The sequence below is a fragment of the Ochlerotatus camptorhynchus genome, unplaced genomic scaffold (genome assembly GCF_037179485.1).
Source record: "Ochlerotatus camptorhynchus isolate MF236.1 unplaced genomic scaffold, CSIRO-AGI_Acam_v1.1 ptg000324l, whole genome shotgun sequence".
NCBI lineage: Eukaryota > Metazoa > Arthropoda > Insecta > Diptera > Culicidae > Ochlerotatus > Ochlerotatus camptorhynchus.
Genome location: NW_027040812.1, coordinates 2,184,065 through 2,205,459, shown reverse-complemented (window position 1 = coordinate 2,205,459; position 21,395 = coordinate 2,184,065). Strand labels below are relative to the sequence as shown.

Below are 21,395 nucleotides of genomic sequence, written 5' to 3'. Positions count from 1 at the left end.
CATCCCGAGCAGGAACGAATATCTCGATACCTTAAATTGGTATGGATGAGCCTGACATAAGAGGTAGAATACCAAAAAATAATACCAAAAAAAATGTTCCCACAATACCATTCCAATACCAAATTATGATAATGCTATAGCAAAACAATACCACCCAGGTATTCTTTTGGTATCCAAATATCAATTTTTGGTATTTACAAAGATTTTCCATGTAATTTTTTGGTATTATTCTTTGGTATTTTATCTCTTAAGTCATGCTGGTCAATACCAAATTTTAGTATCAGATCAGAATTAGGTATTCATTATTTATTTTCTCCTGCTCGGGATGTCTTTCTCACAGTCTCTTAAAATAATTATCATTAATACAGTGCATGAACTGACATAGCACTGCTACATGAGATTTTCGACATGATTGAAGAGCATCCTCTTGAATGTGATATTAAAATTTATGTTTTGCTGTGTCAGCTACCCATGTGCGTTTGCTGTTGCTTTTGATAGCCAATACAACCTGTTACAACTCTGCATTGAACAAATTCTAGAAAATTGTTTTGCTTAGCTGTAGCAATGCAAAGAGAAAATCGATGAAGATAATCGATCATCGCGTTTACGCCCTTATGCATGCTCATTGTCAAATTATCTGAAAATCTGCTAACGACCACATTACAAAAGCTGAATATGTCGTGTTTCCTTATAGATTCTATACATGTTTTGCACTAAACTTACATTCCCTGGATGGGTGAGGTTGGGAAAATAAAAATGTGTAAATATTATGATATTTTGGATTGCGGATCAACACGATTCAGAATAAGTTACTGAATGATTATGTGAGATCCGTCCCGTTAGAGGATAAAATCTACTAAACTCTGGTTCTTGTGCTAACCTATTCTTGTTGAATGATATGAGACTAAATTTCCCTTTTTCCATTTGCCTTAGCACTGCACGTAGCCTCGTTTCTGTGGAGAATTAATCTTCCCATGCATGTCAGCCGATGTGCCCGCCTCTTGAAGTCTTAAAAAAATGAAATGAAAATCACTCTACTGTTCCTTGAACATCTACTACTCTTATCCTTGCTACTTGAAATTATTTTTGATTTCCAATTTTTTCTTTCCATAACATGCTTATTGCTTATCTATTAGTGGAAAAACTCAATTCAAATTTCAATACTTTTATCAATTTTTTATCATACTAAACATGTTTACTAGGAGCACTATCCATTTTAAAGGATGTATTCGATAAAAATGGCACACCGAAAATCTTCTCTAACTTTTGAACCGTAAGAGTAACAAAACCTGAAAATTTGAGTAAATCTTATTCATAGTGTTTGCATCTGTCAAGTTTCATAGTTATTCATACAGAAATTCCAGTCATGTCGTCGAAACAAGAAATTGTCCATGAATAAAATTTGGCACTTGCAATCAAAATCCAGAGACGTCCCACCCACGGATCGCTAAAAAGCTTGGAATTGCAAATACAACTGTGCCTTTTTGTGATAAGAACCTTCAAGGAGCATCTGAGCACTCGAAGGAAGAAAGGGAGTGGTCATAAAAGTGGTCCAATGGACAGTAAAATGGCCAGGAAAATGGTGCACCAGTTCAAGAACCGTCCAAACATGTCAATTCGAGGTGTCGCTAAAATGTCCAAGGTGTCAGCCGGTTTTGTGCAGAAAACCATGAAGCGTGGTGGGGTACATGTTTACAAGATGCAAAAAGCCCCAAACCGGAATGAAAAGCAAAACATCACTGCGAAAACCCGCGCTCGGAAACTTTACACGAAGTTGCTCACCAAATCGTGTTGGATTGTGATGGATGACGAAACTTACGTCAAGGCTGACTTCCGTCAACTTCCTGGGCAAGAATATTTCGTAGCCAAGTGTAAGTTCGATGTTCCGGAGGATGATCGAAAGAAGAAATTATCGAAATTTGCATAGATATTCTTGATCTGGCATTGCGATTGCGGATGTGGTGAAATAAGCGCTCCCTTCATCACTTCCGGAACAATCAACGGTGCGATTTACACGGAAGAGTGTCTTAAGAAGCGTCTCTTGCCATTCATAAGGAAGCACAAAGGATCAACTCTGTTTTGGCCTGATCTAGCATCCTGCCACTACGCTCGAAACGTGTTCAAGAGGTACCGAGACAACGGAGTCAATTTTGTGCCAAAAGATATGAACCCACCAAATTCACCAGAAGTTTGCCCAATTGGAAACATCCCCGAGGGGGCACGCAATAACCTTTAATTCCAATGCAGTCAAGTGCTGTAATTTAATTAATTCCATTAATTACAGTTTTACCTACCTTAATTACACCATGCTACTTTTTAAGTCCATTAATTACAGTCGTAATTTCGTAATTAGAGTCAATTAACTACACGCAAACCAAAAATTTATTACAATGAATGTTAAATCCACTTCCTATCATTCTCTGTTCATGAACATCGCAGTGAATGTTAGAAGTTGACCTTACAGGCTATGTAAGGGTTTTTTGTCTTTTTTATTTCGTGTTCTATCTACGCTTTCGACTATACCAGTAAGCTTTTTATGTATAACATTGTAAAACGATGTACACACTTGCCTCGAATCTCTCCAGCAGAAAAAGCATACGAAACCGAGTATGAGAGGAAATGAGCGCTTCTTGTTTGCTTTTAGGCTATCCATATTCAGAAGCATGGAGAGAGCAGTGGAGAAAACACAGGTCTGATAATCGCAACGTTCGTGGTTTCGAGTCCAGTTGGCAACCTTTTTCCATTTTTTTTTACATAATTCTTTCACTCACTAATACCATCGGTTGGAAACTAACGATTTAAAATTGGCTCACTACTTGACTAGCCTATTGGTCCCAAGTTCATGTATAAGCGTACCCCATTCTAGTCGAAATTCTAGTACTACACTATGCTTGTTTTGATTCGCTATGAAAGTTTGACAGATAAAATGAGGGGTTTGTGGATTTTCCTATGTATCAAGGGGTGCATCGATTAGCATGGGACCGAAGAGAGTACCAGAGCTGAGCCAAAAAGTTGAGCACGTTTCTTCGGGACCTTCTGGTCTTAGAGTTACCTCTATCGAAGACAACAAATCAAGAAGACTGGCAACTCTGCCATTTTCTCATACGAACGCTATGAGACATGTACAATCGCGTCATCTGCCGCTCAAAGGTAAATGCTTCGAACGAATTTGATAGCAAAGATTACATCCTCAGAAGAAGGGTTTGTGTATTTGCTTATTTTTCTATGCGTTGCTTCCACCTTCACTCAAGCGCAGCGCCATTGTACCTGTCGTTTGGATTCTGGCAAAGTTGCCAGTCTTTTTGATTTGTTGTCTTCGCCTCTATGCTAATACCATAGAGGTAACTCTAACACTAGCAGGTCCCGAAGAAACGTGCTCAACTTTTTGGCTCAGCTCTGGTACTATCTTCGATCCCAAGCTTATCGATTCACCTCTCGAAACATTGGAAAATCCACTAACCCCTCATTTTATCTGTCAAACTTTCATAGCGAATCAAAACAAACCTTCTGTAGTACTAGAATTTTGACTAGAGTGGGGTACTAGACTGATGCAAAATTTGTAATTTTCGCTCCACAGTGCTCAAAAGGTTCCAAATTGGGCCCTGATTAGCCTCCAAAAATTTGAACTCATTTAGTGAGAAACTGACTTGGCAAAAACCATTTCAAGTTTATATGGGAACTACTATGGAAAAACCATAATTTCGATTCATATCTATCTCAAAATTCACTAGCTCACTCTACTTTAGAAAATGGTAGCTGAGCTTGTTGAAAATTTTCTCAGCTACAACTTTGTTGAAGACCAGTTTTCGATCAAATGTAAGGAAGAAAAGTTATTAATAATTCAAGTCACTGATGTCTTATGATTATGCTCAATCATCTGTTCAGCAGACAACATTGGTGTTTATGGCGCGTAGAATATAGGACCAAATCATGGCTGCTATGTCACACTGCAGAATACAGTGTTGCCCACAATACAGTTACTTAATCTTGCCATAAAATTATCAATCTCTTAAACAATTAATAACTATTTAATTTGACGTTTGGCTGGAAAACGATTTTGTGCAAAGTTATAGCTGATAAAAATTCCCATAAGAATAGCAATAGGATTTGTTAACAGTACAATATGTAAAAAAGCTAAAAGACAATGAACAAAAAGATTTGTTTTCCTATAGTAATTTCCATATAAACTTCAAATGGTTTGTGCCAAGTCAGTTTCTTGTAACATGAGTTTAAAGTTTTGGAGGCTAATCAGGACCCGATGTAAAACCGTTTGAATACTGTGGAGCAAAAATTTCAAATTTTGCATAAGTCTAGTACCAACAATCAATACGAAACTAACGATTTTAAATTGGCTCACCACTTTAGTAGCCTATTGGTCCCAAGCAAACGATTAACGTACCCTATTCTAGTTGAAATTCTATTACTACACTATGTTTGTTTTGATTAGCTATGAAAGTTTGACAGATAACATCAGGGGTGTGTGGATTCATGCAGAACATGCAGGGGTGAGTGAAATAGCTTGGGACTGCTTGGGACCGTTGTTCTGGTACTGAGTGAGCCAAAAATAATAATGATTTTCTTCGGGACCCAGTGGTCTTAGAGTTACCTCTATGGTACTACCAACAATCAATACGAAACTAACGATTTTAAATTGGCTCACTACTTGACTAGCCTATTGGTCCCAAGCAAACGATTAGCGTATCCCATTCTAGTCGAAATTCTAGTACTACGCAATATTTGTTTTGATTCGCTATGAAAGTTTGACCGATAAAATTAGGGGTTATTGGTTTTTCCTATGTTTCGAGGGGTGAATCGATTGCTTGGGACCGAAGAGAGTACCAGAGCTGAGCCAAAAAGTTGAGCACATTATTTCGGGACCTTCTAGTCTTAGAGTTGTCTCTATGGTACTACCATAGAGGTAACTCTAAGACCACTGGGTCCCGAAGAAAATCATTATTATTTTTGGCTCACTCAGTACCAGAACAACGGTCCCAAGCAGTCCCAAGCTATTTCACTCACCCCTGCATGTTCTGCATGAATCCACACACCCCTGATGTTATCTGTCAAACTTTCATAGCGAATCAAAACAAACATAGTGTAGTAATAGAATTTCAACTAGAATAGGGTACGTTAATCGTTTGCTTGGGACCAATAGGCTACTAAAGTAGTGAGCCAATTTAAAATCGTTAGTTTCGTATTGATTGTTGGTACTACACCGTTCGTGATGGCAGAAGTGTTTATGACGAGGATAAGTCGATTTTTACCGAAAAATTCGGTAAAAAGGCTATGGTTTGGCAAGCCATTTGTGAGTGTGGTATGCTTTCCAAACCGTTTGTGACAACGGATACAATGACAACCGATGTTTACGTGCGTGATTGTTTAAACAAGCGTCTGTTACCCATGATCCGCAAACACGACGCCTTAGTACCATAGAGGTAACTCTAAGACTAGTAGGTCCCGAAGAAACGTGCTCAACTTTTTGGCTCGGCTCTGCTACTCTCTTCGGTCCCAAGCTAATCGATTCACCCCTCGAAACATAGGAAAATCCACGAACCCCTCATTTTATCTGTCAAACTTTCATAGTGAATCAAAAAAAACATAGTGTAGTACTAGAATTTTGACAAGAATGGGGTATATTAATCGATTTGCTTGGGACCAATAGGCTAGTCAAGTAGTGAGTCAATTTAAAATCGTTAGTTTCCACCGGTTGTTAGTACTGTTTTGGCCGGATTTGGCGTCGGTTCATTACTCCAAGGACACGGTAGCCTGGTATAAAGCCAACAAGGTCCAATTCGTACCGAAGGAGATGAATCCGCCAGCCAGGCCAGGTCAATCGAAACTTTTTGGGCCCTGACCAAAGCATATTTGCGGAAACATGTAAAGGCAGCGGATTCCGTTTCAAAGTTTGCGAAAGACTGGGAAAAAGTAGCCAAAATTGTAGGAAAGACATCTTTGCTGAAGCGTGAGATCAAAAATCCGATCCTTGGCTTACAACTGATCGGATCTCGGATTTTCTACGTTTAACTGTAAGAGAATACTATAGAGAACATGAATGCGAAATAAAAATCGTATTTGCTGTAAACAGAGCTACACACTTAGAAATAACTAATTTTACATGTGACGGAATCCATATTTGACATAAAGGATCAGACGTAAACAAATAAGTCATGTAAAATTAAGTGCCCCGAGACTGAAAAGTTCGTTACTCGACTGAAAATACGTTTGATTGAGTTGAATTTCGCGTCTGTTATGACTCAATTTTATGTCAAAATTGACGCTCGTATATGTCAGTCTCAAAGCACCTAAATTTACATGATTTTTTCTAAGTGTGTACGTTATTGATTTTTTAAATTGGCATAGACATGTTTAGACAACACTAGTCTAAATATAAAGTTGATTAGTAGTGCACCAAGTGAATTGTATACCCATAATTCTAGCTGAAATTAAGACTGAAGAAGACTTATTTGAGCTTAACACTACCCCACAAATCAGCAATGCGCTACGAATATGTTTATAGAATAGGCATCTATTGCCCAATATTTTTAAATGTCGTCAATGCACGCGTTGCATTTCCGGCATTTTAGATTTTTTAAATCCACTGTTTACCTTTTCAATCTCAAGTAGCGCCATCAGTAGACACAAGGAGAGGAGCTTTTAGGAATAGCTCCAGGTAGAAGTGGACTGCAACGACGTCGGAAGCATTACAACTTGTATTCCTGTGTTTTGACTGTTCACCACTGTACTGAATTTTTAGACCGCATTCCAAGCATATAATGCAATTGTGGCACAATAGCAACAATAGCAACCAAACGACAATCGAAATAAATAGCTGACTTGTGTCCACATTGTGTTTACTGCACTTGAAATTTAGAGGAATGGGTTACTGTAACCATTTATTTTTTACAATTCTGCATTGCTGTATAATACTCTTCCAGTTGCTATTATTCAACTTAAATTTGGCGTGCTTCAAGCCTTCAAGTCAATGATCATACCTTTTGTCACACATAAACTGAAATGGTCCAGTAGGTATAGTTGACGTCTGCAAATCAGTGACTGCCGGTTCGAATCTCGACAAGCAAAGGTTTATTTGTACACATGTAATAATAATCTAAATATTTAAATTCAATTAGTCAGCATCATTATAAAGCAGATCCATAAAAATGTATAAGATATGAAGCGGTCTTCCATGAAAATTTTGAAATATACACACTTAATCACGGCTTCCCTGTTCGGTATTTTTTTTACAGTTTTCGAACTGTAAATCACAAAATATACCGAATATTCAGCTACTTTCTCAATAAAACTACTAATGTTCAGTAGCTTTTGTGACAAACTACTGAATACGGTAATAGCAACCGGTGGAAACTAACGATTTTAAATTGGCTCACTACTTGACTAGCCTATTGGTCCCAAGCAAATCAATTAGCGTACCCCATTCTAGTCAAAATTCTAGTACTACACAATGTTTGTTTTGATTCGCTATGAAAGTTTAACCGATAAAATGAGGGGTTAGTGGATTTTCCTATGTTTCGAGGGGTGCATCGATTAGTTTGGGACCGAAGAGAGTAACAGAGCTGACCGAATAAGTTGAGTACGTTTCTTCGGGACCCTCTGGTCTTAGAGTTACCTCTATGGTAATAGCATAGAGGTAACTCTAAGACTAGAAGGTCCCGAAATAACGTGCTCAACTTTTTGGCTCAGCTCTGGTACTCTCTTCGGTCCCAAGCTAATCGATTCACCCCTCGCACCATAGGAAAAACGAATAGCCCCTCATTTCATCTGTCAAACTTTCATAGCGAATCAAAACAAACATTGCGTAGTACTAGAATTTCGACTAGAATGGGATACGTTAATCGTTTGCTTGGGACCAATAGGCTAGTCAAGTAGTGAGCCAATTTAAAATCGTTAGTTTCGTATTGATTGTTGGTAATAGCAAGTACTGAATTTTCCGTAAAATGATAGCTTTACGGTTAATGTCTAAAACTCAGCAAAATAGAGTACCGAGTTTACAGTATCCATTGTGTTTTACTGAACAGTCATCGAACGAAATTCCATACTTGCTGATCTCACCCGTAAGTCAACTTGCTTGCGCAATCCTCATCCGTTTCACATCGCGCACTTACCTCATAGAGGTAAGACCAGAAGGTCCCGAAGATACGTGCTCAACTTTTTGGCTCAGCTCTAGTGTTATCTTCGGTCCCAAGCTAATCGATGCACCCCTCGAAACATAAGAAAATCCATGAACCCCTCATTTTATCTGTCAAACTTTCATAGCGAATCAAAATAAACATAGTGTAGTACTAGAATTTCAACTAGAATGGGGTACGTTAATCGTTTGCTTGGGACCAATAGGCTAGTCAAGCAGTGAGCCAATTTGAAATCGTTAGTTTCGAATTGATTGTTGCTAACCTCGAACTTGTTTGGAAATCTGTGTGATAATAGAGAATTTTTGTGAAAATAAATTAAACATCTGGAAGCCAACGCAAGAGTGTAGAAACTGACATTGAATCGACTTCCAGAAACGGCGAATGAGAACGACCCAAATTTGAGCTTAGTTCACTCATAATCGCCAAAAGTGCAGGAACTCTGCGATGAGTAAAATTTGTCTCATGTTTTCCCAGGTTTTTCCAGGATTTTCAAGGGAAAAATTCCCGAATTTGAGAAAAGTAAAGATTGGATTCACTCAGTCTATTGGTACTACTCCGAAACTGAATAAAATTTTCGTCAATTTCCTCATTTTCCGGCAGATTTTTTAGGTTTTCCACAGGAAACCATGAGACAAATTTACTCATCGCTGAGTTCCTGCACTTTTGGCGATTATTAGTGAACTAAACTCAAATTTGGATCGTTCTCATTCGCCACACTCATTCTTAACTAATAAATGGTTGATGAGCCAGCGGTTAAAAATTCTGAAAACTATTTTTTATTTTAAATTCAAGTCGTACAGCTCAGTCGGTAAAAGCACAGCTAAAGCAAAACCATATTAGAAGTTGCTGGGTTCGATTCCCGGTCTGGCCTAGGAGTTTTTCGGGTAGTAAAATGTTTCGACTTCCCTGGGCATAGAGTATGATCACAGACAAACAGACATATCACTCGCAAGTTGTTCATCGAACAACCATTTAACGGCCAATTTAAAAGTATCGTAGTTGGTAGTACCACTACCTCCATTTGTTTAGCATACTGTCCACCACAGTGTTTACACTCAAAGATAAATTAAATCAAAAAAGCTTGAAAAGTATGCAGATTCCCGCTTCACCTTATTGAGTCCGAGCCATGATTACTTCGGCAGTAGTCATGCATGATTAAATTCGAAATAATCTTTTCAGTATTAAATATTATTCGTTTTCAATACTGATATATAGTCAAAAAAAGATTAAAATTCAATCAAAAAGTATTAAAATAGAATCAAAAATGATTAAAATTTATTCAAAAAGAGATAATCTTCAACCATGATCAAACTAGGATAAATATCAGATGCTTATTTTTTAGAAAGAGAGTATTAATTTTTAATCATTCGATATGATTAAACTGAGTTAAATGTCAAATTGATTAAATTTCAAGCAAAATGGGAATAGTTTAATTTATCAGTGTACGACAGATGGCGGTAGGGTTTACAATGAGAAAGGTTCAATGCATGGTGGGTATACAAATGGTGATACAGCTTTGTCACTATATAGGCGAGGAGGTCGCGGGGGGGAAAAGTGCGATTTTAGAGCAAATTGTAAACAAACTCGGTCGCTGTCCCATACAAAAATCCAACATGGCTGAATCATGTATTTGACACACCTATATGTAGTCACCTTGGTTCAATGTGTTGAGTCTGTTTGGCACAGTTCTTGGGGACCTCAATAATCGATGAACATTTCAAAAAGTTCTATCTGCTTTGACCAACTCTCTTATCTACACGGTAAGAAAAAAGTACCCAACGGAAAGTTCACTTTTACCTACTATTGACTAGTTTGTCTCCTTTTCTCCTTCTAATGTTGTCAAAAACGGAGTAGCAAAACCACCTAACAGGGGTAGTGAAGTGTGGGAACCCAACGTTGAGTATAATCATATTTACCTACTGTTGGGTACAACTAACTTACTTTTGGTTAAAAAGCCAGTGGAAAATTCCATACAAACTGCATACAAGTAAATGAAAATTACTTTGACCCGCTTTACCTACTTTTGGGTTCCTGCACTATAGTGCCTAGATGAGTGAAAAGAACTTAATTTTGGGTACTTTTTTCTAACCGTGTAGCGTCCAGAAGGTTCAGAATACCAAATACAACAAGGAAAGCTTTTGCTGTTGAGTTATTAAGTGGACCCTACACGATTTCTTTTATTGACAATAACAGTATTGTCAATACATTCTATATTGACGTCAATACATCGGTATTAACAATATTTATGTAATCACATCATCAATATTATTGTCAATAATTCCCCTTCGCGTGTGGGGTTCGCTTTAACGAAAGAGAAAGTCGATCCATACATAAAGGACCTTTATAAATGTTTATGTAGAATACAGATTGAAAGAGAATTTGGAGGCAGGATGTGGGGACAGCCAATAATAAGAAAAATACCCTAATCTAAATCGCTTCATACTAGAGAACATCGAAATCATTAGAAATCACATAGAAAACTGACCCATTTTTACTTGTTTCAAGATCATCCTCGGTGGACATAACCGTTTTTGTTATCACATGAAATGAAATAGGACTAAGATGTGGTCTTTGATTACTGAAAAATACCTGTTTCCCTAGGGCTTGATGGTAGATCTTACACCGTAACGCACCACTAAGAGGTGATCTACCCGCGGCGTTATGTGGATTGTCCTAGCATAGGAGAACATTTTGAAACTAAGAAGATTCTTGACTGAACTGGGAATTTCGTTAGTGACTCATATCATTCATTCTTCTTGTCTCCCGTCAGGGAAGGTTAAGCGTTCTTATTTCATCCATTTTTAACAACATACATACATTCCTTAATATTGTATATTTTGTTTATATCACTTGCAGAGACGGCCGCCTGCGGATTGGCGACGAGATTGTCAACGTAAACGGGCACCATTTACGTGGCCTGCAATCTCCCAGCACGGTACAACGCATACTATCGACTTTCGTCAACAACATTGTAGACCTTGTCATTGCACATGACGAGCTAACTACGTTCAACACCGACCTGCACCGAAAGATCAAAATCGACGCCAGTGTGACCACCAATCAGGTCAGTGAGCTGGAAGTCAACGGCGGTGCCGGTGGACTACTAACGACCAATGGCAATTTTAATAATAATCCAAGACAGCAACCAGCCATCGGAATGGCGGAATGCACGACGACGATCAACTGTTCAACGCCAATCTCGAACGGACGGATCATACAACACCAGCAACAACCCAAAGCGACTTTTCCAATGACACAGATCTACTCACCAGCGGACTACGTTCCGGTCTATGCCAATCGGATATCAATCTCTAACACCATCTGTGACGACGAAAAGTGGCAAATGTTGAGCAAGCAGCGAAGTGAGGCTCTCGGAAAGAATGGTTACTCGCAAATCCTTGGCTCGAAACGAGTGATCAAAGATAGTGACGAAGATATCATTATCGTTCCACCCACTGCGATAAATGGTGGTCACTCGAGTGAAGCAGGACTTCACACACTCTATCGCCCGGTATCACAAGGTAATCTGAGCCATCACTCGTCGATCGCACACTTAGCCAGCAACGGTGATGGTGAAACGACGACTATATCCCGACCGGTCACCATGGTTGAAATCATTTCGGACACCATTCGAAGAAACGTTCCCTTCGGTAGCATCAGTAACAGCAATCGTCAAGCTAACCTTGATTACCGTTCAATTAAAATTAAAAAGCCGGAAGACATTCCAAAGACAGTACAAAGAATCAGACTGAAATCTTGTAACGATACAAATAGTGGTTCTAGTTCTACTTCCGGCGAAGGGAGCACCGCTTCTGAAGATGACTCCATGGATGCTAATCCTTTGCAGCGCTCGAAAGCGGAACAGAACATCAACAGCAAGGACCTGGATAACTCGATGGATAACGCAAAATATGAATCGGGCGTTCGGATATTAATCAACGAAGAAGGCTCGTCATACATAGAAGGTGTGGTTTTTCAGTTATGCAACCGAGGAATGGAATAATTTATCACTTTTTCTTTCATATAGGAATCCATAAATGCTCCTATGTGATCGTTACTTTCTACAAAGGCGTCGGGATGAAATCGCTTGGATTTAGCATCGTTGGAGGACGCGACTCACCCAAAGGAAGCATGGGAATCTACGTGAAGACGGTCTTCCCAAGCGGACAGGCAGCTCTGGATGGCAATCTTATGGCTGGTAAAGCGTTATTCTTCAAATTATAATTATTGTTTGCGTGAATCTCGTGTAAAATTTGAAAACCTTAATGAAGGTTGACCTACTGGAAACACGGACCACTCCTACTCGATGATGGTGCGGTTGCATAACTTGATTTTACTCGCCGCTGTGTTGCCTGCGTGTCTCGCTCCTATTGCAGATCTACGAAGACGATCATGATTTGTCGTTGGGTGATATTGCGTGTTTTGTTTAAAGTCAAGCTGACTAGTACAACAAACAAAACAAACCGCATGTCCAATCAACGTTACAACATTATAATGAACGTTGCACGTAAGGAACGCACCATAGCGGGACATGGTGTAAGCGCATGCTGTGTTGGTAGAAACGCGGTGGTAATAATTTCGAGTTGTGATTTTCATTGAATCTGTACACGATAAATTGAATTGAATTAATTCTATGCATAAAAATACATTCCATTATTTTTGAATAAATTAAAAATGTTTAAACAAATAGACAACATTCTGAAAATTAATTTCACGGAATACTCCTTGCAGGTGACGAAATAGTCTCAATAAACGATATGACCGTACACGGAATGAGTCACGCTGAAACGATAGGACTTTTCAAAAATATCAAAGAAGGTCCGGTAATGCTGAAGCTTGCTAGACGGAAGTAAGTATTTCCAATGCATTGCTGACCATTAGATTCCTTCATTATTGATTCACTTTACAGATACCAGCGCGCCAAATCTGTGGACAATTTGCCAAATTGAGACAATAAGCCAACGTCCCACACCCAACACATTCCACAAGTCTCTCCAAACGTGACCAACTGTGTCTTCCAGCAGAACTACTCTAAAAGGAAATCCGACTCCCAGCAACACAACAACATTTTTGGACGCTTCCGTGCTACTCCAAAATGGACACTTCAGCTTGTCAGAAGTGTCCCGGCACCTTATTCTAGTCACATTCCTGAACTTAACGTTGCATCAAAGCAGAGAGAATCATATACTTCGTGTAATATCCGTGCTAATCATAAGCGAAACTAGTTTGTAGGATTCAAGGCTACTTGGGAACTGTAAGACGTAGGACTATTTCGGATGTAACGATTAGCAATATAATTAAGCGAAATTCACGAAAAATCTAAGATTTTCTTCCAGCATGTTTGTACAAAACTTTATTAAGATAAATTAATGACGGTAATAAAGATCAGATTTCACTCACTAGTTTTCACCGCAGCGGTTTCATTTACACGCACTTCACTTCTCATTGATGTACTCTTAGCACACCTGTTCGGAATATTGATCACCCGCCTCGTGGGGTTTATTATGCATTCAGTTCTCAATTTCTCTCCGCCACTGTTGGGTACTCCTCACTTCAGCACCATAGTAACCTCAGCAGTTGTCCTCCCCATCCGCTGGCTCTATCTTCGCTTCGCTACTGTCTGCCTTGTCTTTAACGCTAACCTGGATTCGTCGCTTTTTGGAGTAATGAACGATGCGGCTTTCCAGACTCTCTGTGCAAAAAATGACACATTTAAATGGTGGGAAAATGAGATCGATCGTGACTTCACTATCAAGGAATAAATAGGGGAAATGGCTCTAATGTTGGCCTATGGATCTAAGATTGGGCCCATCGCTAAAAATCAGCTATTTATCAATTTTATCTAGATGAACGCGTCATTGAGACGGTACTAATGGATATTTTTGGTCGCTATTGAAAATTCAGTCGATTGCTGAATTTATGTATGGGCCCAAATTAGGGACATTTAGGCCGACATTACATCCATTTCCCCAAGGTTGGTTTTGTTCAACTGCAACTGAAATTGATTGATTTAATTGCATGTTTTTATTTTCGATTTAAAAAAATATGTGGGGTTGTGTACAAGACACGACCGTACGGTTGACGTAGACTAAGCTGTTTAGTGAACTTCTCGTACATTTCTCTTGATATTGATTTAAAATACATTATGTCGGTACTAAGTACATATTTTGGATTTCATGCCAAGTAAAACTTGGTTAATGATAATAGGAAAAATACTTACCGCACTTCTTTCGACCCATCAGCGGTTTGTAGTCCCGCGATTGAACACCCTGTAGAAGAATCGCCTGTTGGCATTTTGGTTTGTCTGCTTCTGGGAAACGTTGGTCAAATATTTCTTGCAAGCTTCTAAGCATTTCTCGGCACATTGTGGATCTAGAATCGGAACGATAAATCAACAATCATACACTCTAAAAAATCCTCAGGTCCGATTTACGTGAAATATCACGTAACTGATCTGTATTTAGAAAATCTCATGCATTACACGTCACGTCCACTGAAAATTTTTGTGAAATAGACCGTATATTCACGTTAACATATTTAGTGTGTTTGTGTTTGTGTGTTTGGGATTCGATTTTTCCGTGAAACGAGATTTACGTGATTTTCAGGTACGCAAAAAAAAGTCAATATGGCGTCACCATGCGTGGTGGAAGAACACCTCAAAAATTCAAAATTTCGCAGCAGCTTGCTACAAATATTGGAAGGTAATTTGATTCATTAGTAGTCTATTGTCTACGCATGCCCCCCGTCAAGAATCACAAAAAACTGCCTACGTAGTTTATGAACTCGACGATGCTTTGTATGGGAGTGAGCTGTCAATTTCTTATTTTTGTGTCAACAGTTGCATTGTTTATTTTTCTATATATCATGATTTAAAAATCGAGATAGAAGTAAACTGCCGTTATATGCTTAAGAGTCCCACTGTGCATAAGAATTGCATAGAACATGGGACAGTTATGCGTATAACGACAGTAAATGGGATCGAAAAAATATCGTTATGCTCAGAAAACGAAGTTCTTTCTGATGATGTATGGTAACCGATAATTTTTTTCAAAATTAAAAAACCCAATTAGAAGTAAATAATTTGATCACAACCGTTTAGATGCCAAAACTCCACATTAAGGGACGATGCATAAAAGACGTAACATTACAGGATAACCAGTAGACTGATGCAAAATTTGAAAATTTCGCTCCACAGTGCTCAAACGGTTTCAAATCAGGTCCTGATTAGCCTCCCAAAATTTAAACTCATTTGGTAAGAAACTGACTTGGCACAAACTATTTAAAGTTTATATGGAAATTACTATGGGAAAACCAAACTTTTTGTTCATTGTCTTATACCTATTTTCCATATTACTTTTTAGAAAATTTCTATAACTATTCTTACGGGAAATTTCCTAAGCTACAACTTTGCGGAAAATCGTTTTTCAGCCAAATGTCAAATTAAATTGTTATTAATTGTTTTAGAGATTGATAATCTTATGGCAAGATTAAGCAACTGTATTGTGGGCAACACTGTATTCTGCAGTGTGACATAGTAGCCATGATTTTTGTCCTCTATTCTACGCGCCATAAACACCAATGTTGCCTGCTGAACAGTTGAATGAGCATAATCATAAGACATCAGTGACTTGAATCATTAATAACTTTTGTTCCTTACATTTGATTGAAAAATAGTTTTCAACAAAGTTGTAGCTGCTACAATCACTGTTATAATTTTTAAAAGCATAGTGATGTGGTGAATTGGCAGATAAATATGAACAAAAACATAAGTTTTCCCATAGTAATTCCCATATAAACTTGAAATGGGTTGTGCCAAGGCAGTTTCTTACTAAAGTAGTTCAGATTTTGGGAGGCTAAGTAGGACCTAATTTGGAACCGTTTAAGCACTGTGGAGCGAAAATTTCAAATTTTGCATCAGTCTAGTGATCAGCCATGTAGAAAAATACGCTACAAGGGGAGGAAGATAAAGTTGGTGCATCATGAAACGTAAACAAACGTTAAACATGTGATTACGTTTGATGAAGCACCATCTTTGGGCCCTCTTCCCCCTTGTAGCAAATTTGTAAACATGCCTGGTCACCCTAAAATGCTACGTCATTTATGCTTTTTCACCAAAAAAAAACCTTACATAATTTATGGATGACCCATAACCATAGGTACTTACTTGCCCCGTAACGTGGGTAGATCACCTTTTCGTGATACGTTACGGGATGTAAGATCTACCACCGATTCCTAGTGTTGACTACTTAAAATAAGGGGAACAGGATTTTTCAGTAATCAAAGGAACACATCTTAGTCTATGTTACTTTTTATGTCTTGTTGATAGTGACAAGACTCGGCTTTGTGCACCGAGGATGATCTTGCAACAAGGAAAAAATTAGTTAGTAAGTCTTCATCATTGTGATTCCTAATCTTCTATTCGTTGCTCCCTAGTTTGTAATAGTTGAGACTAGGGTTCTGATGCATGGTCATATATATCAAATTAGTGGTGTTAGTTCGCGAACAGAGGAAACAAAATAGGTACTTACTTGATGCTGTTGGATGTCCACAGTGCTTGAAGCTCGGAAATTGTTCGAGTTAGGCTCTCCTCTTCATAAACCCACTCTCGCAAATCCGAATCACCATCCATGTCTTCATTATCCTCCAGGACTGGTCCATTTTTATCGAATATAGCTGGATCAAACACACCCTTGTTACGGTACTCGCATTCGTACAAATTCAACGGCAAGTCACTGGCTAAACTGTACTGCGGCTTGCAAGGGTTTTTGACCACATCCAACAGCTCTCTAACAACCGTTGGAGCTTCCCTGCCTTGGCCCACCAAAATCAAAATTGCCATTATGCATCGAACCTGGTGCCACAAAAATGCTTTACCTCGAAGCTCAAGGTATAACATATCGTAAGGAGACTCATTCGCATCCTTTTGCGAATCCACAATCGACACGTACGATATTCTCCTCATAAACGCAACCACCCCATTTCCTACGTCCATCTTGCACAGATTGCGGAAATCGTGAGCTCCTACCAAGTACCCACTGGCTTCCTTCATGGCTTCTACATCCAAATCACCACGGGGAAAGAAGTATCGATACGTCCTCGATCGGCAATCGAATCTAGCACTATAGTTCGGATTCACCATTGGCATCCACGAGACACACCGAATGTTCTGCGGTAGGACACGATTCAATAGCTGGCAGTAGTTGATTTCGTTGGCAATCGAGCCAGGATCCAGCTGGCTTTCGGAAGAAAATTTCGAACGAATGTCTAAGCTGACCACCTGATGGAACGCACTAACACCTTTGTCCGTACGGCCGCACCGATGATAGTTGGATGACTCTCGGTTCTCAATCAGGCAAACGCGCGTTAGAGCATTAAAAAGTTGATGTTCTTAAAAAAAAAAAAACAAAATATAGTTTAGAAAATGTACTTTTGGGAATAAATGAAGCACACACCGATAGTCCGAGCCGAGTCCTCTTGCGAAGCATAGCCCTGGTAGTCCCATCCCAGATAGTAGAAACGCAGAAGAATGTGTCGCTTGTGGCATCTAAAAACCATTAAAGAAAAGGTAATTGATATTTACTCATGTAAAACTGTCCTAGAGAACAAACTTGGAAAAATCGAATTTTCGCTTTTTGTTGTTGCGCTCCTTAGTTCTATCTTCTGACTTGACTCCAGTCACCTTCTGCACTATGTTTTTCAGTTGAAAGTTTTGGGATTCAAGCTGGACTATTCTATCTACGAGTTGCTGTAAGTAAATAAAATGAACCAAAACCGATAGCTGTCTTCCAAAACTCAAACTTACCTCTTGTGAAAAGCCATTTAATTCCTCGCGCGTGTGTCTTTTGGACTTTTTGATCACTTGCACGTCAAAATCCATGTTCAAAGAAGGTAGCCGCTTCGATCGATCAGATATGAAAGGAATAGGTATACAATTGCAACATTAATTTATTGCAAGTTGAAACTGTTGGAACGACCCGATTTTATCACCATCAGCTGGCAATCGCACAACGTCAACAAAAACATTTGCACGTGAATATGACATTTCATTTAAATGGCTGCGTGCAGGAAGGGCTGATCAAGAGCAATGAGTATACAGAGAGGTCAAGCAGATCGTGAAATATGGTTGTACATATTAGTAAACCCAAAAATCAACGTAAACGCAAGTAGTGACGTCACTAATTGCTTGTACGTACAGGGGTTTTCCTCACACAACTTAACCGATTGCTTCACCTCGGTAATCCAGCTCATTGGATTAAGAGTACCCGAGCAGAAAGAGATCCTACACACTTAATCACGGTTTCCTTGTTCGGTAATTTTTTTTACAGTTTTCGAACTGTAAATCACAAAAACTACCGAACATTCAGCTGTTCTCAATAACATTACTGACGTTCATTAGTTTTTGCAAGAAACTACTGAATGCGGTAACAGTAATTACTGAATTGACCGCAAAATAACAGTTTTACGGGAAATGATCAAAACTCAGTAAAATAGACCACCGAGTTTTCAGTACCAATTATGTCGACAGTGAGCATTCATAAGGGCGAATACGCGATGATCGATTCTCTTCATCGATTTTCTCTTTGCATTGCTACAGCTAGGCGAAACAATTTTCTAGAATTTGTTCAATGCAGAGTAGTAACAGGTTGTATTGGCTATCAAAAGCAACAGCAAACGCACCGAGAAACGTTAAATCTAGCGAGTTATTAGCAAAAGAGAAAATCGACGAAGAGAATCGATCATAGCGTATAGGCCCTTATGCATGCTCACTGTCGATGTTTTACTGAAACATTCATCAAACGAAGTTCCAAAATTACTGGTCACACTAGTAAATTGGACTCCTTTACGTCATTCTCCTTCGTTCCACCTCGCGCACTTGACTTCAGAAATTTGTGTGTAAAAACAGCAACATGTTTGTGAAATAAGTTAAACGACTGGAAGTCAACGCAGGAGTGCAGAATCATTCACGAAATCCGGCAGTTTCTGCACTCCTACATCGACTTCCAGATGTTCCATTGAATTTGTGGCAACAAATTTCAATTGTGTGTAGCAGTGCTCCAGACTTAGGCACGCAATCTGACACTCCAAGAAAGCAACCAGCCGGCTGAACCACGAGGAAGTATTGAGCGCTTAAGCTGGACTATAGCTCAAGATAAGTTTAAACAGCATCATTGCTATTATGCCTCTAAACAAAATAAACCTGAGTCCCCTAATAAAAATCTTAAAAGATCCGAAATAATTTATTTACTACTCATTGATATGTATTCATCAAAATACTGAAAAACTCAGCAAAAATAATGTAAACAAATAAATTACTGAAAAAGTCAGCAATTCTTTAACTGACTAAAACGGTAAATTTTGACATTTCAGGGATTTTTCCATTTACCGAGTTTTCAGTTAAACCAAAAACTACTGAATTAATTGCTGAAAACTCAGCTGTTTAAAAACCCAGTAAAATTTTACCGGCTTCGGTAATCTAAACTCTGTGTGTATATTGTGTGTGGCAGGAAAATTTCTCAAAAAGAGATTATACACAGAAAAAAAAGTTGTTGAATATTACATCCAAACTGCTGCAACCAGGTCAATCCATCGGTTGTGTAATATAACGTTGTACGATGTACATCGATTTTGAGAACAAAATTACATCCATTGATGTTATATTGTATCTGCTTTTTGCTATTATTCAGCAACCGCTCAACCGATTTGGACAAACTTGGCGCCAAATGGTAGGTCTTGGGGTCCCATTGAACGCTATTGAATGGTTTTGGAATCGGTGAACCGGTTCCGGAGATATGGCCGGAATAAGATCCGGTGAATATGGGCCTTCACGCTGGATTTAACGGAAAACGTATCAAAACCATCATGCGACACATCAAATTACTACAGAATTCAAAAAAAAAGATCAATGCCAGTCGTGTTAAGTGTTCCAGACCACATTGGACACACTTGGACATTGATATTGGAGTTTTCCGATTTTTGTCAATGATAAAATAAAGATTGATCGGATCCAATAATATTTTATTTAAAAAAAATCACAGCCAGACACCGGACAATGAAAACTTTAATAATGATTATTTTTCTAGGGCTTAGCAACGAAAATAATATAAATCACTTACCCTCTAGCTTGTCCACCGTTGCTCTGTTACAATTTGGACCGTAGTTCCTCCATTTTCCTGTTAAAATTGCTGAAAGTTTTTCGCTTAAAGGCAAATGGTGTCCATCAACGAAGCAGAAGTTTTTTTTACCCATTAAAAAAATTCACATTTTTTGACTGGTACTACATTCTTAAAATGTGAATTTTTTACACATTTTAAGATCTCCAAATTTACACATTTTTTGACAGCTGCATATAAATATAAAAAAAAAATGTATTTTCTTACTCATTTATGTGTTTACGCTGGTTACCGTGTATAAGCGCGACCATACACTAAGGAAAATTCAATGCTAATTTTTGTGAGTCTCACACATGAATTTTTGCAATGTGTCGGACACATAGTTCATAGGTACACCTAAAATTCATGTGCAACCACACATACTATTCAGTTGACTCATAAATTCCATGTGTACTTCTGAGTGGATTCTGTTTATGTGTGGACACATGAAAATCATGTGGAATTTTACATGGAAATTCGCCAATAAAAATGTGTTGAATTTTATGAGTGTAGGTTTGCTTTTCATTAGGAGAAAATCGAGAGAAAATCTCGCGCAACACGAGAAAAGGGCCTATCCTCGTTGATCGATTCTCTTCATCGACTTTCTCTTCGGTTCACCATGGCAACACTAACGAATTTCTCGCTAAGCTCGAAGCACAGTTCGACACAATATGATGTTAGCTTGCGCCTGAAACAACACACTCAATGAGAAATTCATTTGCAGTCGGGTTATTCACGAAAGAGAAAATCGATGAAGAGAATCGATCAACGAGGATAGGCCCTTTTCTCGTGTAGCGCGAGAAATATCAAAAGAAAGTGCTTAACGATGTGGGTTATCATCCAAACGAAATGTGGAAAGGTTGGGGTTTTTTTTTTTTTTTTTTTCATTTCCTTTATTTGGCAGGCTCAAATGTTATAAAAATAACTTAGCGGAGCCGAGTTACATAGAATACCAATTATGGTACTCAAAATACAAAAAAAAAATATGTACAAATATATTTTATCATATGATTTTTCTGGGTGGCGATCGAAGCGGCGACAAAGCGATCTTCTCCCATGCACGCAACTTCTTTCTTTCCCGAATTTGTTCCTCATTTTC

General features: G+C 38.6%; 2 protein-coding genes across 2 annotated transcripts in view; one reads left to right on the top strand and one right to left on the bottom strand.

Annotated features, from left to right (window-relative positions):
• a (arc) overlaps positions 1–13,553 on the top strand; it is a 263,963-nt gene extending 250,410 nt beyond the window's left edge. Inside the window, exons 5-8 of the mRNA XM_065229913.1 lie at positions 11,004–12,112; positions 12,175–12,345; positions 12,879–12,996; positions 13,057–13,553. Coding sequence (XP_065085985.1) covers positions 11,004–12,112; positions 12,175–12,345; positions 12,879–12,996; positions 13,057–13,096 — 1,438 coding nt within the window. The 3' untranslated portion in view covers positions 13,097–13,553. The remainder of the gene's footprint in view (positions 1–11,003; positions 12,113–12,174; positions 12,346–12,878; positions 12,997–13,056) is intronic.
• Positions 13,484–18,136, bottom strand: LOC135708005 (tRNA pseudouridine(38/39) synthase). The gene is made up of 6 exons (XM_065229941.1): positions 17,950–18,136; positions 17,756–17,892; positions 17,600–17,691; positions 16,676–17,534; positions 14,368–14,519; positions 13,484–13,839 (listed from the first exon to the last, which is right to left on the bottom strand). Exons 1-6 carry the CDS (start codon positions 18,022–18,024, stop codon positions 13,718–13,720), a joined length of 1,437 nt encoding a protein of 478 aa, XP_065086013.1. The 5' UTR covers positions 18,025–18,136; the 3' UTR covers positions 13,484–13,717.
• Positions 18,137–21,395: the final 3,259 nt, after the last annotated feature.